Raw genomic sequence first — 21,994 nt, forward strand, 5'->3', positions numbered from 1 at the left:
CCATTCGGGGGCCTAGAAATGTTCAACTCCCTGCTGAAGGCCCTCATCTTCTCACGTTTTGAGTCGAGCTTGGCGTCTTGTGTTTGTCTTTCATGGAGCTGCATTTCATTCTACACTTGCTGCTATTATAAACTAGCTGTTGTTGGTAACGGGTAACATCATGATCATGAAGCCGTATAAAGTATTTTTTAAGACATTCTAAAATCTGAGCGCTGTACAATATGATGCTTCTTTTTTTTCTGCACTACTCACTTTGTCTATTACTCTAATTGAGACGCCATTAATCTCTCTTCACTGTGCCTGTTTTTTTTTTTTTTTTTACCAGGTTTCACGCTTTCCCAGGAGCGTTCCAGGCCCTCGGCTGCCTTTGCCTGTAATTTACCTCTTAGTTGGCGGGGGAGGGGGGGATTTCTCAGAATCCAGGGTCTTGCAGGCTCCTGATCTGCATTTTATCTGGAGGGGAAACGAAGGTGAGTGAACATTTGAATACCTCTGACATCCCTGTTGTTTGCTTTAAATGTATCTCTCGGTCTAAACCGCTAGCGAAGTGGAAACAGCATGAGATTATTATTAATAATATTATTTATTTTATTCAGACTTTAAAAAAGAAAAAGAAACAAACAACATACATAAACCAAATTAGTGGATCAGCCCACTGCAATTCAAACCCACAAAACTAAATGGAATTCAAATTCATCTGTCCGAAAAGGAGTGGGGAAAGTTTAGTTTAATGATTGCTGATTTGATCACCTGACATTGATTTTGTGAGATTTGTCTGAAAGCCACCCTAAATGGCAGAAATAAGAATAAAGTTTTGCAAAAAAAAAAAAAAAAAAGACATTCACAACCATGATTCCAGGCGTGCTGTCCATCATGTCGGTGTTGAGGAATCAGATGGAGAAGTACAGGGACATAGATGAAGACGAGCTGCTGAAGAAACTGTCGGAAGAAGAGCTGCAGCGATTAGAGGATGAATTAGAGGAGCTGGATCCTGACGTGAGTTTATCGTTTAACTTCCATATGGAGGCGTTTCTGTCGGGATGTAGGTGTCTGTGGAGCGTTACGTGGCCATGCAGAGAGCAGCCGTCTATGTTTCTGCAGCCACATCATGTCATTGTGGTCTCAACCGAAGTGCTGTTGGCTAATTTCCTTTGATAAGCCAGTCAAATATGTGTTAAGTGCTTTTTAACCCTTCATAGCTAAATGGATCATATTTGATACACTTGGCCTTTCTGGATTTTGAGACTTCTTCTTCAGAAGTTTGATATTTTTTTCCAGAAAAAGTTGATGGATGCAAGCACACACATGCGCCTGCATTTTCCATGAAAAGAAAATCTGAATTTAACAAAAGTTAAATAAATTATAGCACCTGTATAAAAATGTACGTGAATTATTTTATTTTTTTGAGGCGTGGCTGCGTACGGCTCAATCCATCAGTTATTCCGGTGTTTTAGTTGCTGTTGCTTTGTTGTGTAACCCTTCGATGACTGATTGGCTGCAGTGAAGGCAGCGGCTCTAATAGGTTTCTGATGTATCACTAAGTGCTCGTAAAGAAAAGACGCGCTTCCCCTCAATGTCAAGGAGTTGACTGGAGGGCTTTAGAACGTGCGTGCGTGTGTGTGTGTGTGTGTGTGTGTGTGTGTGTGAAACCGATGTGAGCAGTGCATCACTAAAGGGACTGACGACATAAACAGGCCATGGTTGGTGTGCTTTTCTTAGTTGTGCCTGTTTATGAGGGCAACCTGTTACTCAAGAATTAAGTGCCCCTGTGCCGTGAAACACACCACAACCTTCCCAGCAAGGCTTCCCACATCAGTTCCAGTAAGTCTTCGCCTCATGACAAAAGATCATATATAGCACGTCCGCCAGCTGTTGCAGGAAGACAAATGTATTTTCAATCATCATAAGAACATTGTGCGTGTGGGTTTTTTTTTTTGTACATCCAGTACTGCCTCGTACGTAACGGTTGAAGTGTTTGACAAACCTTTTCTTGGACACTGTGACGTCATCCTCGGTTGTAACTTGAAATATTTGGATAAGAGGGCTCAAATTTCAATCTCAAGAAATTCATATAAATCCAATGTATGAAAATTAATGAGAAGATTTCACTCTGGAAGGAAAATGTACATACTTTACAGACTCATCTATTTTATTTTTATTTTTAGCCTGGTCCAGCTCATTGTTTTCATTTGCAGCCTGCTATTTATATGTATTGATTCACACACAACATAGCTTCTTTTTTATTTTTTACAGTTGTTGCAGGCACTTATTTTCATCAGCACTAGACCTTTCCCTTCATCCTTGCTCTCCTATCACAGAGCACACCTGATACTTTCCTCCACCCGTTCCAGCCCGCCTGCACACAGCTCTTCACTTCCTTTCCGCATTCTCCATCGCTCTGCTTGTCCAGAGACCAGAGGCAGGGTACGAGGCAAAGGGTGACACAGACTCAGAGTTCTGAGGAGAGAGGGGCCTCCCAGTGTTGAGAGGACTGATAAGATAGGAAGCTATAAGTAGCACTTACAAAGAGCTTGGTTTTGAATGTTGTTCGAGGTTGAAAATAACACGGTGAGCAGCAAAGCTCTGGGAAACATCTCGGTCCTCGGTTGAAGGGGAGATTGTGACTGAAACACTGACCAGAGCAAAGACACACTATCTGCCTTTTCATCTCACTCTGCTATTAACCAAATACTTTTATTGTGTACCGGTATATGTTGTGCGTTATCATCCTGGGGAATAAAAAAAAGAGGCAATTACACCATAGCAGTGTTCATTTTGATTGTATTGTCTGCAAAATGTAATGAAAGTCTTTATTTGTTCACATAATTGGATTTATTTTAGGCTTATTGACCAATTCAGAATAGAATAGAATGGATTGATTCTCCATTTGCGTTATTGTAGGAAAGGAAGGAATGACATCCTGAACTGAGTCATTCTTTGTCGTTCTGCACTGAAGGTTACTTTACTATGATAGGAGACAAGAAGAGAGGCAAATAAAAACATCTGAACTCTTTTCTCAGTTTCAAATGATGCACTTTCCTCTCTAGAATGCATTGTTGCCTGCTGGGATGCGGCAGAAGGACCAGACAAAGAAAGCCCCAACGGGAACGTTTCAGAGAGACAACCTGCTGGCCCATCTGGAGAAACAGGCCAAAGAGGATCCTGACAAAGAAGACCTGGTGCCCTTCACCGGGGAAAAGAGGGGTATGTCCTTGTAGCTCATAGTGAACCCACTGTCAGGGTTCGTATCCTCGTGTCACAGCTTCGAGCAAAGTGCTAAATAACACGGAATGGTGCACTGATTTATGAGGTCAGAGAGGAAAAAGGGAACCTTTGATACAATCCAAACTCAAAAAGCACTCGGAGAGCGCAGACCTCCGCCAAGCGCCTCGGTCCCCCCAAAATGATTGTCCTGCATTTATTTTATCTCTATTTTTAGATTCCTTAAGCATGAAAACAAACATTCAGCAATTGGATTCACATTGGTATCATTATTATTGTCAGGTGAATCATTACTAATCGTAGGGTGTCTTGGTAAAGGCCAGCAAAAAAAAGAACCTCTTTTATAAGAGAGATATTTATTGAAAGGGTCCAAAAACAAAATCGATTTGTTTGCAAAAATTCACACCGATTTCAACTGGATCTGTTTCCTCAGGTAGTAAAGAGGAAACTAATCCGTTCAAGAATCCCGTTTCATTTTAGGCTAACAATATAATGAAACGTACAGCCGTCTAAGTCTGTGTGTTAACCCTTTCCCTGCCTGTCATCTATTTGTAGGGAAAGCCTTTGTGCCTAAGAAGATGGTGGACCCCATCATGGAGAGTGTGACTCTGGAGCCGGAGCTCGAAGAAGCCTTGGCAAGTGCCTCTGATGCCGAACTCTGTGATATCGCAGGTAACGTAATCAGACGCTGCTCATGTCTCTCCAAAGAGATGTTCGAGTGTTGTTGTTGTTGGGTTTTTTAAGCACTAGATCAGTTTTAACAGTTTTTACAATGACTTTTAATCCTTCATCAAAATGTTCTTCCACTAAAGAGGACGTTTCTTTTGCAAGAAAATTACGATTAATCAAAAGAATATTATGAATATATATTATTTCTTTATTTTGAATCTGAACATGAACAAAAACATACATGCCCACATGCGTATGAATGAATGATTGATGTTCGTATTGATCTGATGATGAACGTTCAGCTGATTATTCTTCATCCTCTGTCACTAATCATTGTAAACACCATCATATTCTAATCTTCTCCATTTCCTCCAGTGCTCCTATCTTTCCTCCACCCTTTCCCTTCTTCCCTCTATCAGTCCGTCCATCTTCTCCATCCCTGCTGGATATCTCTGTTCGCTAGCTGACGGCCACCCTGGGTATCTGCAGACTGCACGCAGTTCTTTGTTTTCGCATGTGAAGATTCTGATTCCTGTCATTCTGTTTTTGTCATGTTCATGTTTTTGGCTTGTGTTAAAGGAACAGCTCACCCAAAACAAAATGTATTAATTGTCTACAAAATATTTTTGGAGTGTCCCAGTAAAAGAACTTCTCAGCATCTCAAAAAAAGAACTGAAGCTGAAGCTCCTTCTCCCTCAGAAGCTTAAATTTCCATCAGCATCAGGTTGAGAACAAAATGATGAAATACATATTTTGGGTCAGCTGTTGCCAAGGAAACCTTTAGGATAGCCGTACAGAAGCAGGTCATCTGTACTGTACATGCAGTATACTGGAATTCCCATGAATGTTACTGCATATATGTGATGGGTAAAAACAAAAAAACAGTAATTAATTAAAAGGAATTACTGAATGTTGCACGTATCTCATTTGGCTTTCTTAGCTGAAGTCTGTCTTTAAAGTAGTTTTAATTAATAGTCTATATTTTTCCAACAAATGTGTAGTTTGTAAAGTAAAAGTACTGCATGCGTTGCAACTTTGTCATGTCACTTGTCTTGTCTTGAAAGATAACTCTAAAATGCTACATTCCGCTTTAACCAGCACCACAGCCGACAACGTCTCGGTAGAAATCGAATCGAATGACGCTGCCGCTCGGTATCATACCCCACTTCCACTCAGGACAGCTTTCGCTCTCTAAACTGTTTATGAAACTACTCGTGCTCTCGGCCTCTCTCCCTGGCAAACAGATGATGCGATGATTCTCTTTACAAAGCGTCCGTGGAGCGTCTCAGCTACGCTACTGACTAAACACCGACGGCCCTCGCACCTCCACATCTATTCCGTGCACGCTGCAGCAGATGGACCGAAGCGGATCTGTAATCGGAAGGCGGGGCGGCAAGGCCTCAGTTGGGACAGTAGATGAGAAGCCGGGATATGTTTTGTCTAAAAAACCGCTGTACCCGAATCTTCACAGAATGCAACCGCTTGATTGTTGAAACAAGCGTCAGGCTCGTGCTGTCTGTGTTGGCATGGTGGCCCGCTGAAGGCCTGTGACTGGACAAATCACCACATGCATTCCTTTTGAACCTCTCTCTCTCTCGCTCTCTCTCTCTCTTTTCCTCCCTGTTTCCCTGTCTATTTCTGAGTTTCCCATGCTCATTTGTTCTCTTTGCTGTCTTGCAGCCATCCTGGGGATGCACACCCTGATGAGTAACCAGCAGTACTATGAAGCTCTGGCCAGCAGCACCATAGTCAACAAGCAAGGCCTCAACAGTATGGGCGCACACACATTGCTTTAATTCGCACATCTAATAAAACATGTATTTCCCTTCACTCCTCCAATCGCAGCTACGTTTTGCGGTAGGGGCTTTCACAAAACGTGTAAAAGTTTGCCGAAATAAAGCAGATCGCCCGGCCGGTTCGAAGAACGTTCGGCATCATCCGTGGAGAATGTCGAAAGCAAGATGAATTGGACTGGAATCAAGTGAAATGATCTCATGAGGGCAGAATGCTGGTTTATTTTAGCGAAGATGATGGGATCAGGCTTCCTTTTGTTTGATTTCCATGCATGCAGAAACACATCTTAAAGCTAAAGCTAAGCGTTTGCAGACACTTGTAGATAATCTGAGATACTACATGGTATTCTCATGCTACCTTTATTACACACACACACACACATTAAAGATCATTCCACCTTAAAAAATCATCTTTGACTCCTTGTCCCCGTGCTCATGGAAGATCAGGTGAAGCTTTTCACTCTACAGATCTGTTTTGAAATGCTCAAACACCAGAAGAAGCTAAAATCTTCATAAAGGTGGAAGCGTGTGCGCCTCATGACGAGATCTACCAGCTCTCACGCTCCTGCATCCCCAGTTCCGATCAGCTTTCTGGAGGCATTTTGGTTGTTTTTTTTGTTGTTTCGCGTGTCTCAAGTCCCTATTTTTGTAGAAGATTTCATTTGATTTGATTGCAGATTTTGTAGAATGTTGAACATGCTGTTTTTTGTTAAATCCCCCCCAGAAAGGTTTTTTAACCCGAGAAACTCCACCGGACTTTCGATCGGCATTGGGAAATACAAATTGCATTTTTAATTAATTTAATTTCAACAACAAAGCTTTAGCAAAGCTTTGAAAAAAATGGTTTCTTGTTTTTCTCATTGAAATCTTACTGATTAAAATAATCATCCCCGATCAGTTTATAACTGATCAGATTGCTAAACTAACAACTTTTATTTGTGAAAGCTTTTTTTTTTGCCTCTGATATTGAGACTCGACGTTCCAAACCATCCTGCTCCGTTTTATCTCAGCACATGTGATGGGACTTTAAACAGCTTATTTGATTTGCATAATGCACCATGTATCCTTCACGTATATCTTGTCGCCACATACCGGTACATCATATATGTACAGATTAATTGACCAGTCTGTCAGATTCGATCTGCTGCCGTTCATGAATGCGTTGTATTAATGTGTTGCAGGTGTGATCCAGTGCACCCAGTATAAACCAGTGCCTGACGAAGAGCCCAACGCCACTGATGTCGAAGAGACCCTGCTGAGAGTAAAGAGGAACGACCCAGACCTGGTTGAGGTCAACCTCAACAACATCAGAGTAACTATTTCTAACCGATATTTAAATGAGATCATATACATTGTAAATATACAATTGGGGGGGGGGGGGGAGAGAAATGTGTGTTGAACAGCAAATATTGCTTTAAGCAACACATTTGAAGCATTTCGTGAACCAGATGAAGTCTGTTTCCACCATTTACATATAAGGAGCATTTTGAAGTGACAAGTAAACAGAACAATTTGGAATGAACCTATAAAAGCAACTGTTTTCTCCTTTTTTGGAGCGAAGGGGAAATGAGTGAAACGACAGACATCTTGCGTGACGTTAATGAGCTGTAGTATCTTCCTGCTCGTCTTTCTCTGAAACCCAGAACATCCCCGTGAAGACGCTGAGGGCTTACGCCGAGGCCCTCGTGCAGAACACGGTGGTGGAGAGGTTCAGCATCGTGGGAACCAGGAGCAATGACCCCGTAGCGTTCGTAAGTCACGGCCGGAACTTTGAACACAATTTGTCATAGAATCCATTTTACTGACTTTAACTAGAGTCACCTTCCAAAAAAATGACAATTCAGTCGTCGTTCATTCAAACATATAGTTTCAACTATACTGATTTACTTTTCATTTTTGGATGAACTTTTCCTTTACTATAAATCCTCATTTACGGAAATCTTTTTAAATATTTTTTTTTTCTATCTATTAAGACATTCAGTCCCCACGAGGTCCCTTTACGTTAACGTGCGCCCCCTTTTGACAAGACTGAAGAACACATGGGCAGCAAGGCAACTGGGATTCGTCGTTCAGCATGTACATGTTTGTGTCCTCAGGCCATCGCGGAGATGTTGAAGGCGAACACGACGCTGAAGAGCCTGAACGTTGAGTCCAACTTCATCACAGGGACGGGAATCCTCGCCCTCATAGAGTCCCTGCAGTTCAACGCCACGCTGCAGGAGCTCAAGATAGACAATCAGGTACCAGCTGCACAGAATGCACGCACACTCATGCACGCCAGCCATGGAAAAAAGGCGAGCGTGGGTGTCCGGTAGTGTACACAGGCCATCTCTGCCACTTCATCCTAATAGCGATGCGTCATAAGCTGCACAGCTGCACGCGTGTGGCTCGCTGGTCACTCGGTGGTTCAGCTTGTTAAATGAATCTGAGCTCTGCGATGCATCTCCCATCCTCCTCCGTGATTCCGCGTGATCGTCACACCTTAAATCTTCTTGTTTGTAACCCTTTATAATTCATCTCCGCACGTCTTCTTGGCCGTCCTCGTCCATCGCTCATTCCACAGAGCCAGCCACTAGGAAACAAGGTAGAGATGGAGATAGCCAGCATGCTGGAGAAAAACTCCACGCTGCTGAAGTTTGGATATCACTTCACCCAGCAGGGGCCGCGCCTCCGAGGCTCCAACGCCATGATGAACAACAATGATCTGGGTGGGTGTGACAGACACACACACACACATTTGAAAGTAAACACAGTGTTGAGTCCTCAAAGCAGACACACGTTGTAAATCTGAATCCAGAACACGACCAAAGGTCGTAAATTGTACTTGAAGCGGTATTTTCTGGTACATCTGGAGTATCTGATGGACTGCCTTTGTTGCTCTTTCAGGAAGTGTTGTGTTTGGCGGCGCTGGTAGTCTCGTGCGTCAGCGCGGACACTTTATCATCGCTATATCTCTTTGCTTCTGCTTAAATCAGAGTGTAATCAACTGGTAACTCGGCGGTGCAGCCAGAACGGCCCGGCCAATCTGAGCAGCAGCTTCTTAAGTCATGACATCAGCACTAAGAAAAGAGTGTGAGCAAAATGAAGCTGTTTGTGATTCATTGTTAGTGCAACAGAATCCCCGACGCTTCAACACGGACTCGACAAGCTTTGCCACCGTTTTGTTTCGGTGAAGTTTGCTGTTGAATTTAATAAGAGGCTCAGTTTGAAGTTCATTATTGATGAGAGATGGATGAGATATATGGGCTGTTTTCTTTACACTGATTCTATACTCTGCAGTTCACTTTACGTGTGATAATCATGTTGAAATCCCCCCCCCCCCCCCCTCTCCCGTGTCATCTCTAAGCCCGAGTTGTCAGGTCAGAGTCGGATGGTTCCGTCACCCTCACTCTGTCTGTCCCAGAGCTGGAGAGGGCCTTCGGGAAAAAGTTCAAGTCTAAGACTAAGTACAAAATTCAAGCAGGAATTGAAACCCTCTTTGGCCGCTAAGCCCCGCCTCTCTTCTGCCAACGTCACCTGGCTCCTTTCCAGGCCATCGAAAAAAGCTCTGCCACCACCTTTCTTACTCCTCTGAGAACTTCTTTATGCTTCGCTTTCCTTCTTCTTCACATTCTAGTGGCCTCTGGTTCGCTTCCGTCCCGACAGTGTCCCCCTAAATTTAGCGCTCTGTTGCTGTCCGGCCACAGCTGCTGTGTATTCTTTCTTGCTACAATTTCTCTACATTTCCAGACACAAATGGAAGAAACGCTGCCCTACAATGCAAGAAATATGATACTGACCGTAATACTCAGAAGCTCTTTCAATTATTAGTGTTTTTTTAAAGGCCTTTTTGCCTTTAACTAACAGGAAGTGAGGGAGAGAGATAGACTGCAAATCAAATCCAAACCTACAGCTAAATAATGTATGTCCACGTTCTAACCACTGTGCGCCCTGATTGGACAGAATGAGTCCCTCCTTTGACCTTTGTAGTCGTTATGGGGTGTCCTATCTTTCTTTGGCTGCGCTCCGAAGCTCCCAGGCTGCTGTTTCTGCCGTGTCTGTATCATCTCCTAGTATTTTCTCTGCTTTGGGGCCCCAAATGCTCAATGGTCCAAAAGTCTCGAGGTGGACTCTGTGGTGATTTGCTTGATGTAACTAAAGAAATTGTTCTTTAGTTACCTTGTCGATGCTTGGTGCATAAACAATACACAGAGTGGGAGAAATGGGGGACTGAGTAGGGGCCTCCATCTTGTTTTATCCTGGTCCCCATGGTTACAGAATTACAGAATCCATCTTTTCGATATCTTTGTTTTACTTTGTTTTCCCTTCAAGTTGCGGCCGTTTGTCGACACAATGCTGTAGCTTGAATCTTCCTCCTTTCCGCTGCCTCTCTTTCCACCCACGTACAGTAAATAAAACGGGCCTGCACCTCTCTCTGCTCTAACTGCAGTCGCCATTGATCGTTGTTTTGATCTGGATGACAAACCCCACCATCGTGCATTGCCTTTCTCAATGTTTCCTCTTTCTCTTCCCTTTCTCTCCTATCTTTTCCCCCTCTCTTTCCTTCTTCACCTGCCGTTCCATCTCTTCTCCCTTTGTCTTGCCCCTTCCTCTCCGTCTGCAGTAAGAAAGAGAAGGCTTGAGGGAGGACCCCTCATACCAAAGTGTCGGACGGATGTGTAGAAACCACGCCTTCCCTCCGTCAACTCCTTTTTTTGAAACCCCGTCCTGTCACCCTCTTCTGCCTCACATCATCGATGGCCCACCCTGAAGATTCTTCCCACCACATCAGGGTCAATTATTTGTGGTTCGGATGGATTCTCTGAGCTGTTTTTTTCCCCCCATTTAAGACTGTTAGATATTGAAGGATCCAGTTGGACCAAACAGCAGCGTCCTTCTGATCTTGCATGCAAAACTTGACATTGTTCAGAGTCCCCATTAATAAGGTGACGGTACACTTTTATCAATATCTGTGTCCATTGATTTGATAGATTTATTGATTGAGTTGAAGTAACTCTACTGTTATGCTGTAAATGAGTTGTGCTGTCATTACTGTTGTTCTCCAGAAGTTTCTGATGTTGTTCCAAGGTTGCCTTATAAGGTTTTAAAAAAAAAAAACCCTCAGAGATGCAATGTTGCGTTATTGACCTGATGGTTGTGCCTTTTCCTATTCAGTCATAATAGTGTTTTAGACTTTACCTTCAGCTATTAAGCTTTACACGTTTGGCAGCAATGGACAGATGGCAACTGTTGGAATTTTGTCACAATAAGCAGAATATATTTATTTTTTTGACAAGCATGAGGAAAGCCAAAAGCCATAAATAGTTCATGATATCCAGATGATTGTGTTGGCCGGTGTGAGATTGGTCTGAAAATGTATTTGCCCAGCATTCCTCCGACCTGGGAATGACAATTGACCTTTCAAGTTTTATTTACTGAAACAAGAATCTGCCAGCCACCATGTGATTCAGACGTTTATCACGTGTGCAGTAACGAAGGATTTGATTGAACTTCTGTTACGCCTTCCACCCTGCCTGGTTTTTAATGTGTCTGTTTTTATTTACTGGAGCTAAAATGAAATGGGTGTTTCTGTGTATTCCAGGTTTCCCAGTAATGCCCAGATTCAGGTCTCGAGTATTTCAGTGATAGTGCGGGAGAAACAGATTTAAAAACACAGATCTTCTTAAATGTGACAGATGAAACAGATCCATTTTTACCAAAGTCAATAATAAAAAGAAATGTGAGCAGCTGTTTCACTGAACATCTGAAATACCGTATAACGCCTCTGAATCGATCACGTGAGAGTTGAAAAGAGCAAAAGCATGTCTCTGAATAGCTGCTTGTGTCATTAACTGCAGTTACATGTTGGTAAAGAAACGTGATTAGGATAATAATGGGATGATAAACAGCGTTAATACCGACAGTAGAAAATGGAAATAGCTGCTATCGAAGCAGCAACTAATTTTAATCACACCTAGAGATACAAATGACAGCCTATTTAAAGGGCAGATAAGATACCGCTGCTTTATTACTCTTTTTAGGGCTGTGGATGCTTTTATTAATACAGTAAACGGTACATTTTGGATGTAAACATTTGCACAACAATTAGTTAAATGTAAAAGTAACAAAAAGGACGGGGATTTCTGCCGCTGAGTCTTTGTGTTCCCTTCTTCGTTGGTGTCGTGCTCTCTGATACTTTAGGGCTTGACGCTGTTTGTGTTGGACAGCCCACCTTGTTGATTGGATTTTTGTTTATGAAGTAAATAAAGCTTGAAAATTATTTACACAATCTCAGTGAAGTTATTCTTCTTCTTTCGGCTTGTCCCTTGAGAGGGGGTCGTCACAGCAAAGCAACTTTCTCCACTTCACCCTGTCCTTCACATCGTCTTCACCAAACACCAGTCACTCTCATGTCCTCCCTCAAATATGTCCATGTATCTCCTCCATCCAAAGAAAATGAATTGTTAAGTAATACCAGTAAATAATAAAATCTTCTGCTGTAATGAGACTGTAAACTGGTACCTGTAATTTAGTTCAACATTCATTCATTTGCATTTAATCAGAAATAGTTAAGTGTACATGATATTTCTAAAAAACATTCACTGGCACTTAGAAAAAGCTCAAATTTTTGTATTTATTTTGGATCTTTGCACCGTCAAGCTTTACATTATTAAGTTTGTTAAGTATCTGATATTAAAATAAACAACAGTGACACTCTGTGGTATAGTAGAGGAACATCATCATCATCGCTTCCTATACCGTCCTCTAGCGGCTAAGGGTAGTGTTGCACGTCTAACCGAGCCTGCGTTATAATGAGTAAGAAATTAATGAGGAATCGAGGCTCCGCAGATTATTTTATCTTTAAGCTATTATCTGGTTTACTGTAGTTACTTTATATAAAATGGTTTTAATATATCAAAATCAACTAAAATCCAACATAAAGTGCGTTTTTAGATAATGGAAGAATGATTGACGAACCATCAGTCATGTTCAGCAACCAATTTGTCTCAGACTCCTGAGACTATTTAAATATTTCAATGTTGATTTAAATCAAATGTACTGGAATTCTATTAACGGTTACCGCAGTGCTACACATCAGTAGTTAATGCAAGAGTCCAGAAGCAGAGCTGTAAATGTGAGTGAGAATGGTTGTTTGGCTTCCGTGTGGCCCTGCGATGAGCTCGCCTCCTGCCCAGACTGTACGAGGACTAAAGTGTGTTGGCTACTGAAAGGTTCACCTGCTTTTTCCACATCTGTTCCACAGCCTGGTTCAAGTCACGGAAAATAACAGGACACTTCTTAAAAATACTGTGAACAAGGTTTCTATGTCTTTATTGAATCCCAGGCAGAAAACATACATGATCCTTTCTTTATTGCTCATATGGCATCACACGCAACGCTTAGCGACTCTTTCTATTAAGAGGAACTGAATAAAGCATCACTTTACACCCTCTTCACACTTACCCCCAAAGCACCTAAAGCTGTTGCCAAACTGTGTGTTTGTGTTTCTTGCAGATCCTTACATTATGCAAAATACAGACTTGTACTTCACTCACCTGTAAAATACAGCTTATTATAGCATTAAGATCACAATAATCATTCAATAGTCTCTCACGAGTAGTAGATCCTGATTGTAATAGTACATATATTGTAAATTCTGAATTTATGGCTGAAAGCTTTGGCTGTTGCATGAACAGCTACACCGTCATTCTTCATCAAAACAGTGAGACAAAAAAAAAAACACACACGCACACTCAAATTTGGAAATAACATTTCCTGAATGCATACACATATATATTTTTATCAGGCCTAGTGATAGTATTATTATTATTATTATTATTGATTATATCAACACGGTAGTGAAAACACAGTCAAACGTAATACTTATTGCCATATTATTTTTTTGCATGATAAGAATAGGCTAAAAGGGAGTGAGTCGGTACATATTCACACAACACTCCAGACAAATGGCATGCAAAGACGTGGGAAAGGAGACAACAGGGGACATTTATAAACACGACACTACGTGAATGCCACAGTACTTTGCATTGAGTGTGGAAGGGACAGCAGGTTTGACAGAGAACTGTGTGCAAAAGGTTTGACATAAATTCCAGACACGGTGAAACACAAAACAGTAGCTTGTAGGAGCACAAACTAAAAGTACAGTCTTTAAATTTCTCTTTTTAAAATATGGCTTTTCAAGTTATCACATTGTTGTTACTTTTAGAGACAGACGCACAGTTAGCATAATCATTTCCACATAGTGTCTTTATTAAGTTTGTTTGCCCACCTTTGGGCTTGTAATGTACCGTAGTCATTAATTTATGTACAATTGAGTGAACAAGGATATATTTTTTCAGTGCTGCATGAAAACCCGGAGTTTAAAATGTCTCAGACTGGAAGGATAAACCATCTAACCTTTTGTTTTGTTTTCGCCCCTCTGCTTGTTGTTAGCTTTATTAGTGTAATACAGCTAATCTCAGTCAAGATAACGTTAACCTGGTCGATCAACCGTGACTTCAATTCACACCGGTGGGTCACATCTGGTTTGTTTCCCCCCCCCCCAAACAAAAACCTTGATTTCCTCTAAAAATTAAAAGGCCGTCCAGGATCAAACTGAATTTTATCTATTTATAGAACACAAGATCCAGATTCAAGCCAACTTTGTGAATTGTGTAAGCTTGTTGATGTTAGCAGTAGCTAGCAGGCTAGCCTACTTCTTCAGCATGTCTTGCAGGGGGCCAGGCAGGTATTTCATCACTGTGTCCATGATGCTCTCCTCCTCCTCCTCGTCGCCACAGCCTGCTGGCACTGCCTTCTTGGGTCGGGTCAAGCTGCCGGCTGCGGTCTCCTCCGCAGCGGCCGCCGCCTCGGCCTCGGCCTCCTCCCGCTTTTTCAAGCCATACTGGTGGCAGGAACGTCAGAAACAGAAATCAATGGACATTGAAAGGATTAAGCCCACAGAGGAAATATAAGTAGAGTTCTATTGCTTCCGTTGCCAACAAGCTATTTATGTCAAATGAATATACATTCAATGCTAAAAACATGGATTTGCCACAGCATCATAAGTTCACGTATGTTATGGATGCTCTTCACCGTCTACTACAGGTTGAGGCTGGATAGGCGGCTTTTGCAATTTAGTTTTTCGCAAATTTTATATTTCAAATGCAGCAAATAATGTTTTTAATCATGTCTTCTGTCTATTCTATAATAGCTATATCTAACTGTGTATTCTTATTTTGACAAACTGTACAAGTATATGAGGAAAGGTAGGAAATATATGTTTTGAGTTCTCATTACGACAAAGTTTTTATTTATTTCTAGCTTGTGTTCATGCAAATACTTTACAGTGACTCGGGGGATACTCCATCCCGTGATGGAATACCTAATGAAATATCCCCTGTTGAGAATTTCCTATGTCCGACCGGTGATATTCCTTGTTCCAATGTGGCATTGGATTTCCCAATATGAGGAGAAATCAGATCTGTTCTGTTGGCCATGTCAACTCTTTAGTTTGGACATTCAATACATCAAACACAGAGTACAATTACAGATTTCTGCTGTAGTGTGGTTATTTCTCACAGTATCTGGCGTGATGGCTCTGGCTGTAGAAGAAGCTGTCACAAACCTGATGAGCCACTGATTTAAGCTAAAAATAACATAAAATAGTGGATAATTCAACACAAGTCTCCTGTTTAAAAAAACGAAAAAGTGTATCCATCATGCAGCCAGGATGTGAAGCCTTTCCGCTTCATCATCAAAAGGCAGGACAGCATCCAAAATGATCAAACTTTCTCATTGACTGTGAAGCGATTTTGAATTCTCGACTGCCTTTCTCTCCATTTCAGATTTCTGTTTGCAGCCAATGCTAGAAAGAGACTGAATGTATTCCTCCTTTGATTTTCCTTTGTATTGTCTGCATTGCTCCCAACTGGCTTGCTTCATTCTGACAGGATTATTTACTGACACAGCATATTGTCTGTCACTGTCATTCTCATCATACCTTATCCCTGATGCCTTGCCTCATGCTTTCCCTCTCAGCCTCCATCTTGGCATATTTCCCCTTCCTCTCCTCCTCCTGCTGCCTCAGTGCCTCCTGTCTCTCCTCCTCTTTCGTCGCTGCGTCAGGGTCCTCCTCCTTCTCCTCCCCACCCAGCATTTTGCCCACGTCAGGGGGACCGCCTCAGAAAGAGGGAGAGAAACAGGGAAATACTTGATAAACCGGCGGCAGCTCTGGAACACTGTCAGGATTGAGATTTCAAACTATCGAGTAAACTACCTGTAAAATTCAGAGACAGACAGACACAAGACATACATGTGTTTCCTTGTGCGGACCATACCACAGAAGGTGGCTAAGAACAACAGGGCCAAATAGATTTATATATCTATTTGTTTATTTCATTTCTCATACAATATAAAGGTCATTTTTGGGTGAATTGTTCCTTTTAATGACTTATTTTTATTTTCCCGCAAAATAACCTTTTTGTTATGGCAATAATCTTATCTCCACTTTGCCAGAAGAGGTTTGTGTATTGTCTTCCTCCCGTTTAGGGAGAAAGATGTCTGACTTCCGTTAAAATAAATAGCCGTCCTCTGTTTTGTTAGCTATTTACATGTTATCTATAGAATGTCAGCATACTGCCAAACACACACACACACACACATATATATATATTTATTTATTAATAGGGGAAATGGCACTGGACTCAAGAGCAGGACTCCAAACAATCTCCAATGAAGTTAAAGTATTTATTCCAGAAGTGCAGAAAAAGGGCAAAACTTAAAACTCATTTTCAAAACACCAAGGCCTCCAGAAAGCACAGCGGAGCTGCTCGCTGGATACAAAGAAGAACAGGGAGGCAAACAACTTAAATACACAAAGGGAGGATGATTGGAGCGCAGGTGTAGCACATTAGGGTGGAGCAGACAATCACTGAGGTGGGACACACATGGGGAGGAAGTGTAAAGTTGACTCCAGGAACAAGGTAAAAAGTACAAAATAAAACAGGAAGTGACTAGAGGAAAACATGACACATACCGGTATACATATACTACATTATTTTCTAGTTTGGGTAACCTTACCTTTTCCATTTAATTTTTTTTTACTTTAGGGAATACGGGATGACACAGAGAATGGGAGAGCCTGAAAATACTGAGGAAACAGAGAGGAGAGGACAGAAAACTGTCCGGAGAGTCGGGTCCCAAGATGATGGAGCTGATTAGGCGAGATGTGTAACAGGTGCGTCTCGTTCAGTTCGACAGGACTGCAACCCTCACAAACGGAGTCTTAATGTTAAAATGTAAGACTCATCACCAAACTTCAATCAACTGTTCCTGGTAAGATTTCCAACATTTCTCGTGAATTTCATCAAGATCCATTTGGAACATTTTGAGTTATCAAAACAGAACGACAAACAAACCAACGCAGGCGAAACCATTACCGGCGAGGACATTTAATGACTTGTCAAACAAAATTACTCCACTTTCATAAAACGTTGCTGATGTAGCTATGAGAAAGTTAGTCAAATATTGTGCATGTTGTGGGCAGCAGCCATTCTGGTCTCCTGTGTTTGTTTTCTGTTGCAAGTGGCAGCATGACAGACTTCTCCAACGCAGCTGAACCTTTCCACGGGGAAAACACAAACATATTGGCAAGGGGTTGCATTGGAAGTGTTTTTGTGAGTGTTGCCTCCAAAAGAATGAAAAAGGAAATGTTTGGTGTTTTTTCTTTGAATCGGCAACAAAGTGTTCATCAGTACCGGGTCACTCAATGTTTATTTTAAGACTCTACGGCACAGTGCTAACAAGCCATTAGAGCGCTTATCCAGAAATCTTTTATGTTTTAGACAAGAGAGAGAAAATGAATCAGTGGCACTTCTCATTTCTATAATTTGATTTAGTTGTCCCAAATAATGTCTACTCTCTTTTTCCCCCCTAGTCAATTCAATTTTGCTCTGTATCCAAAAGCACAAATAACACATTACAAATTTGTCCCCGAGGACCTCCGTAGAAGATCCTTCTAGCACAGCGTGATGATACAAACCTGTTCAAAATATCATACAATGATCAGATAAACAAGACATTTGCAGGTGTTGCATGATAATAAATGTGTTAATCCTGTGAACCTTACTTTTCACTTATTGACATTTCTGCTCACTATTCCCTCCATACTGATGTCAGATTTTAGGGGTGGGTAGGTGCCGAATATGCATTAAGGGGTAAGCAAATAGAAAAATCCACAGACCATTTTATGTCTGGCCATAGTTCATTATCCAGAAAAAAACCTGCAATCAAGTTGATCTTTTTTTTTTCTGTCCGTAGTCTATAGTCATAAGTAAGAATATTAGTTTTTGACTTTTATTTAAAGTTGACAATGAAACCAGATTTTAATAAAAAGGTTTAAATAAAGGTTAAGCCAAGCAGCAAACATCCCAGTTGTTTCTTTGACCACATGCACTCCAAACAATGCCGCTAAATTAATTAAAAAAAAACTTCCCAAACATTGATTTATTGACTTGCTGGCAAGATCATGAGATTGATAATGTAACCAATTGATTACCTGGCTAATAGCATAGCATTTCATAATTAGATTCCCCCCCACAGGAAGCTTTCGAGCTCAAACGCGCCCTGTCAGCATTTTTCTAGACACATCTGTGGAAAGAGGTCGCGGACGTACGAGCGCTTTGACGTACGAGCGTTCAGAGATACAAGCCAGTCTGCAACCAATATTTTTGCTTTGAGATGCGAACATACATTTTAGATGCGAGCACGCGAACCCGCTCGCAGATGCTGACGCCAGATGGCCGAGCGCTGCTGGCGTGCTTCACTCGTTCAATGATTCTCCTTTGTATTTGTGAATATTCTTTGTAATAAGTGATGAGTGCAAAGAAAGGCGAGCGGTAAGGATAGCAGTCAGTTAGTTAAAGGATTCAGAGCGCCGACTCGGGGCACAGCAACTGGGCGGAACGAGGCAGGGCCAACACCACCTGCATTCCAATGAGGGGGCTCATGTTGAACTCCCCGGCCTGACTGTAAATGTCTCTGTAAGCTGAACAACGCCACAGTATCACTCCTGAATGACCGGTGTGGGCTATTGCTGCATTACAATTACTGGTGCCATTTTCCTGACATTCCCCTTAAAGCAATAGCTGACAAGAAGGATGAATTACAGGGCAATAATAAAGACTAATTAGGGGTCAAGTAATGGCTCAAATAAAATTCTTCAGGATAATACCTGAAGGCTTTGCAGGGCCAACGTTTTAAGAATTAATTATTAGTCATATTTCTTGTCTTTCTATTGGTTGAAAAGACACCCTCATTTTTTCAATAGATTTCAGCTATTAGAATAAAATTTATATTTTAGATTTTTTGTGGTGCACTTTTTAAATTATATTTTTCTCTTGTTTTTTTTTTTTAAAGCCCTCTTTATATTCCACTGAGTAAAATAAAATGTTGTACTGCTGTCGTGTTCCAGCTATCCCAGCCATGTTTGCAGGTGCAATGTTAGGAATTACTGATCACAAAGAAACTACAACAGAATTGAAAAATGACAGATTCAGATTCCTTTTCACACACCAGTCTAGACTGGGTCACCAGATCATTGTTTTAAAGACATTATGCTCATCTCTGGCAGGTTTCTGAAGAGGTTTAAAAGAACTACACAGTGAGGAAATGTGCAAGGGACATTTAAAATCATACAGTTGGTGCAGGATGAATTATCTCAGCCATGTATCCTTATAACTATCAGGCCACTTACTGGTTCAAAAATGCACCTGCAACTGCTGCTGAACAGCCCTTTAAATCCCTGAGACTGCAGTGCTGTTAAATCAACCGCTAGCCTGGCAGACTACTCACCTCCCATCGCAGCTTTCATTACAAAATTCATGATGAAGCAGTTCCGTGCTCTCTTCCCTCACTGGTCACGTTATCAGGCACAGACCTGGAGGACAGAATTCACAAGAAATTAGCGAGTGAATATCACCGTTAGGACATGGAACAGAGCTCATATACAAGAGTTTGATGGGATGTGGGAGGATGGTGGTGGTGGTGATGATGATGATGATGAAGAGGCTTGATGCAGACAAGAAACGACCTTCAGCATGTGATGCTTGCAGGGTGGAGGAAACCACCCCATTTAAATCTCTCCAACTTTTTGAAATGACACAATATGATCCCCCCGAGTTGGATCATTTAAAAATGTTATGTTTGATGAATGAATCTAAATAATTGAGAACCGCAGAGTGTGATTGCGTCTACTGAAGGGTTAAAATGTCCTCTGGAATAATGCCGTTTCATGACTTTTCTCGATGCACCTGTGCCCTTGATTTATAACCAAGCTTGCATCATAATTTATGCTGACTCTGCCCAACAGCTTTAGTGATTTATCCTCATAGAAATAACTCCCCAACTAAAAACTGCAAGTAGGCAAACAAAGACAGGGTCAAGGATGAGCAAGTGAAGCATATACCTTTTGACGCTCCTCGAGAGAACATGAAAAATGACTTTAAAAAGATCTTATTTTACAAGGTCTTACAAGAGGAAATTATAGTCTGTAATCTATAGTTCACAATATAACTTTACATTAGATTTGACTCCAGTAACCTGATTTTTTTTGTCTTGTGATTTTTAAGTGCTGCTCCCTAATTATTTTTTTTATATGACTTTGTGTAAATATGTTTTAAAAATACTTTGTCCTTGATATATTTTAAAATTACAATGAGATCTCTCTCAGAATTACAGGGATCATAATGAATTCATATTCCCCAACTTATATTATTATGATATGATTATCAGTCATACCCCCCCCCCCCCCCATTATTAGCGTATTTTCTATGATCCTCCTGAAACTTGGACTGTTTCACTCATTATCACCTCCCCTATTTTGTCCCCGGATCATTTCCACTGGCTGAGAATCGCAATCTGCAGCATGCAGATGGAACGTTCGTTAATCATTTCCTGATTTCCTTCATCTTCATCATCTCTATCTGCAGCGGCTGCAGCAGCAGCAGCAGCAGCTTCCCCTCGGATGAACCTTGACAGTATTAACTCCGTGCTTCTGATGCGGTGCGTCAATTCAGCGCGGTTACAGCACAGTAACAGGGCATGCTCTATTAATATACACTCTCGAGCTTACATACTGTTTCCAGACATCAATGCGCAAAGCGCAGCAGGCAGCGCACGAAAGTACACACGGAGGGATCAGCATCTTTTAGCGAGTGCACCAACCTTATCACCATCCGGTCCCAGCACGATAAAGCCACGGACACAAACATCAGCCTTTTCTCATTCGGATATTATCCTTTACCTTATTTAGGTCCTCCTCCAAGTCTTTATCTTTCAAAAAAAAAAAAAAGCTTTTCAATGCCAAAAGACGCTCCTTCCTCTGTAGCGGGTGTGTGTGTGTGTGTGTGTGGGGTGGGGGTGAGAGAAGAAATCACAAGTTGTGCGTCTAATTGTGTCCAAGCGTCTGACGGTACGTGCGGCACACAGTTTGCAGGCATGCCAGTTGTGTCAGATTCAGGGCTGCAGCGTTGGAGGAAGAGGAGTCTGTTCCTGCAGGACGAGCTGAGAGCATGCAGAGGGGATAGGGGTAGGGAGAGAGGGAGCACACCGACAGAGAAAAAAGATATTTAGTTTTTACTATGTCTATAAAATAATCAAGTACATTCAAATGTCTATAAAGCTATTTAAGTATGTTTCAAGTGTCCCCAAATAAACCCGTAGGACTGCTTGGAACTGCATATCCTACATCCTTTTCGTATGGTTTCCTTTCATGCCGAGACAGTCCATGAGTCCTTCATTAATGCTGCATGTAGGTTTCTTTTGTTGTCTATTTAGAAGGCATTACTGATCTGGTAGAGAAATTGTTGCTTTGAAAACTAAAAAAAAAAAAAAAAAAACATGCAATTATTGCATGTATGTTTGCATGCTCGTACGTCAAATGCTTCACGCACATATGCTCAATCGTGCTCATATCAATTTGAGATTTCTAGGTAACACATCATCCAAACTGAATGGAGAGGGATCTGAACCGAGCTCTGGATCATTCCGAGTTCCTCACTCGATCTCATTTTGGCACACAATGTTTGAAATCAGTCCTTAAAGAGTGTTTTCCTTGTCCAACACCTTCTCATACCAAAAGGTGCAGATGAGTTGTTACATCCAATGATGTGGTTTCGACAGTGGAGAACCTTCTCAGAACTACAAAGATACAGCGGATGAATAAAAAGGGGCAGAGAATAGCACTTCAGCCTGCCATTATTCCTGAGATCCAGCTAAACTATTAGCTCTAAATCAAGCCTTTTTTACGCCTGCAAGTGCCCTTGCCTTTC

General features: G+C 41.6%; 2 protein-coding genes across 2 annotated transcripts; one reads left to right on the plus strand and one right to left on the minus strand.

Annotated features, from left to right (window-relative positions):
* Positions 1–852: 852 nt before the first annotated feature.
* On the plus strand, positions 853–11,928 carry tmod1 (tropomodulin 1). Its single transcript, XM_068750554.1, has 9 exons — positions 853–996; positions 3,048–3,204; positions 3,778–3,894; positions 5,572–5,661; positions 6,866–6,996; positions 7,328–7,435; positions 7,781–7,924; positions 8,248–8,392; positions 10,288–11,928. Exons 1-9 carry the CDS (start codon positions 874–876, stop codon positions 10,344–10,346), a joined length of 1,074 nt encoding a protein of 357 aa, XP_068606655.1. The 5' UTR covers positions 853–873; the 3' UTR covers positions 10,347–11,928.
* A 2,448-nt stretch (positions 11,929–14,376) lies between these two features.
* Positions 14,377–19,573, minus strand: cplx2a (complexin 2a). Its single transcript, XM_068751332.1, has 3 exons — positions 19,518–19,573; positions 15,667–15,845; positions 14,377–14,568 (listed from the first exon to the last, which is right to left on the minus strand). Exons 1-3 carry the CDS (start codon positions 19,546–19,548, stop codon positions 14,377–14,379), a joined length of 402 nt encoding a protein of 133 aa, XP_068607433.1. The 5' UTR covers positions 19,549–19,573.
* Positions 19,574–21,994: the final 2,421 nt, after the last annotated feature.

Source organism: Brachionichthys hirsutus, chromosome 17 (assembly GCF_040956055.1).
Source record: "Brachionichthys hirsutus isolate HB-005 chromosome 17, CSIRO-AGI_Bhir_v1, whole genome shotgun sequence".
Classification (NCBI taxonomy): Eukaryota; Metazoa; Chordata; class Actinopteri; order Lophiiformes; family Brachionichthyidae; genus Brachionichthys; species Brachionichthys hirsutus.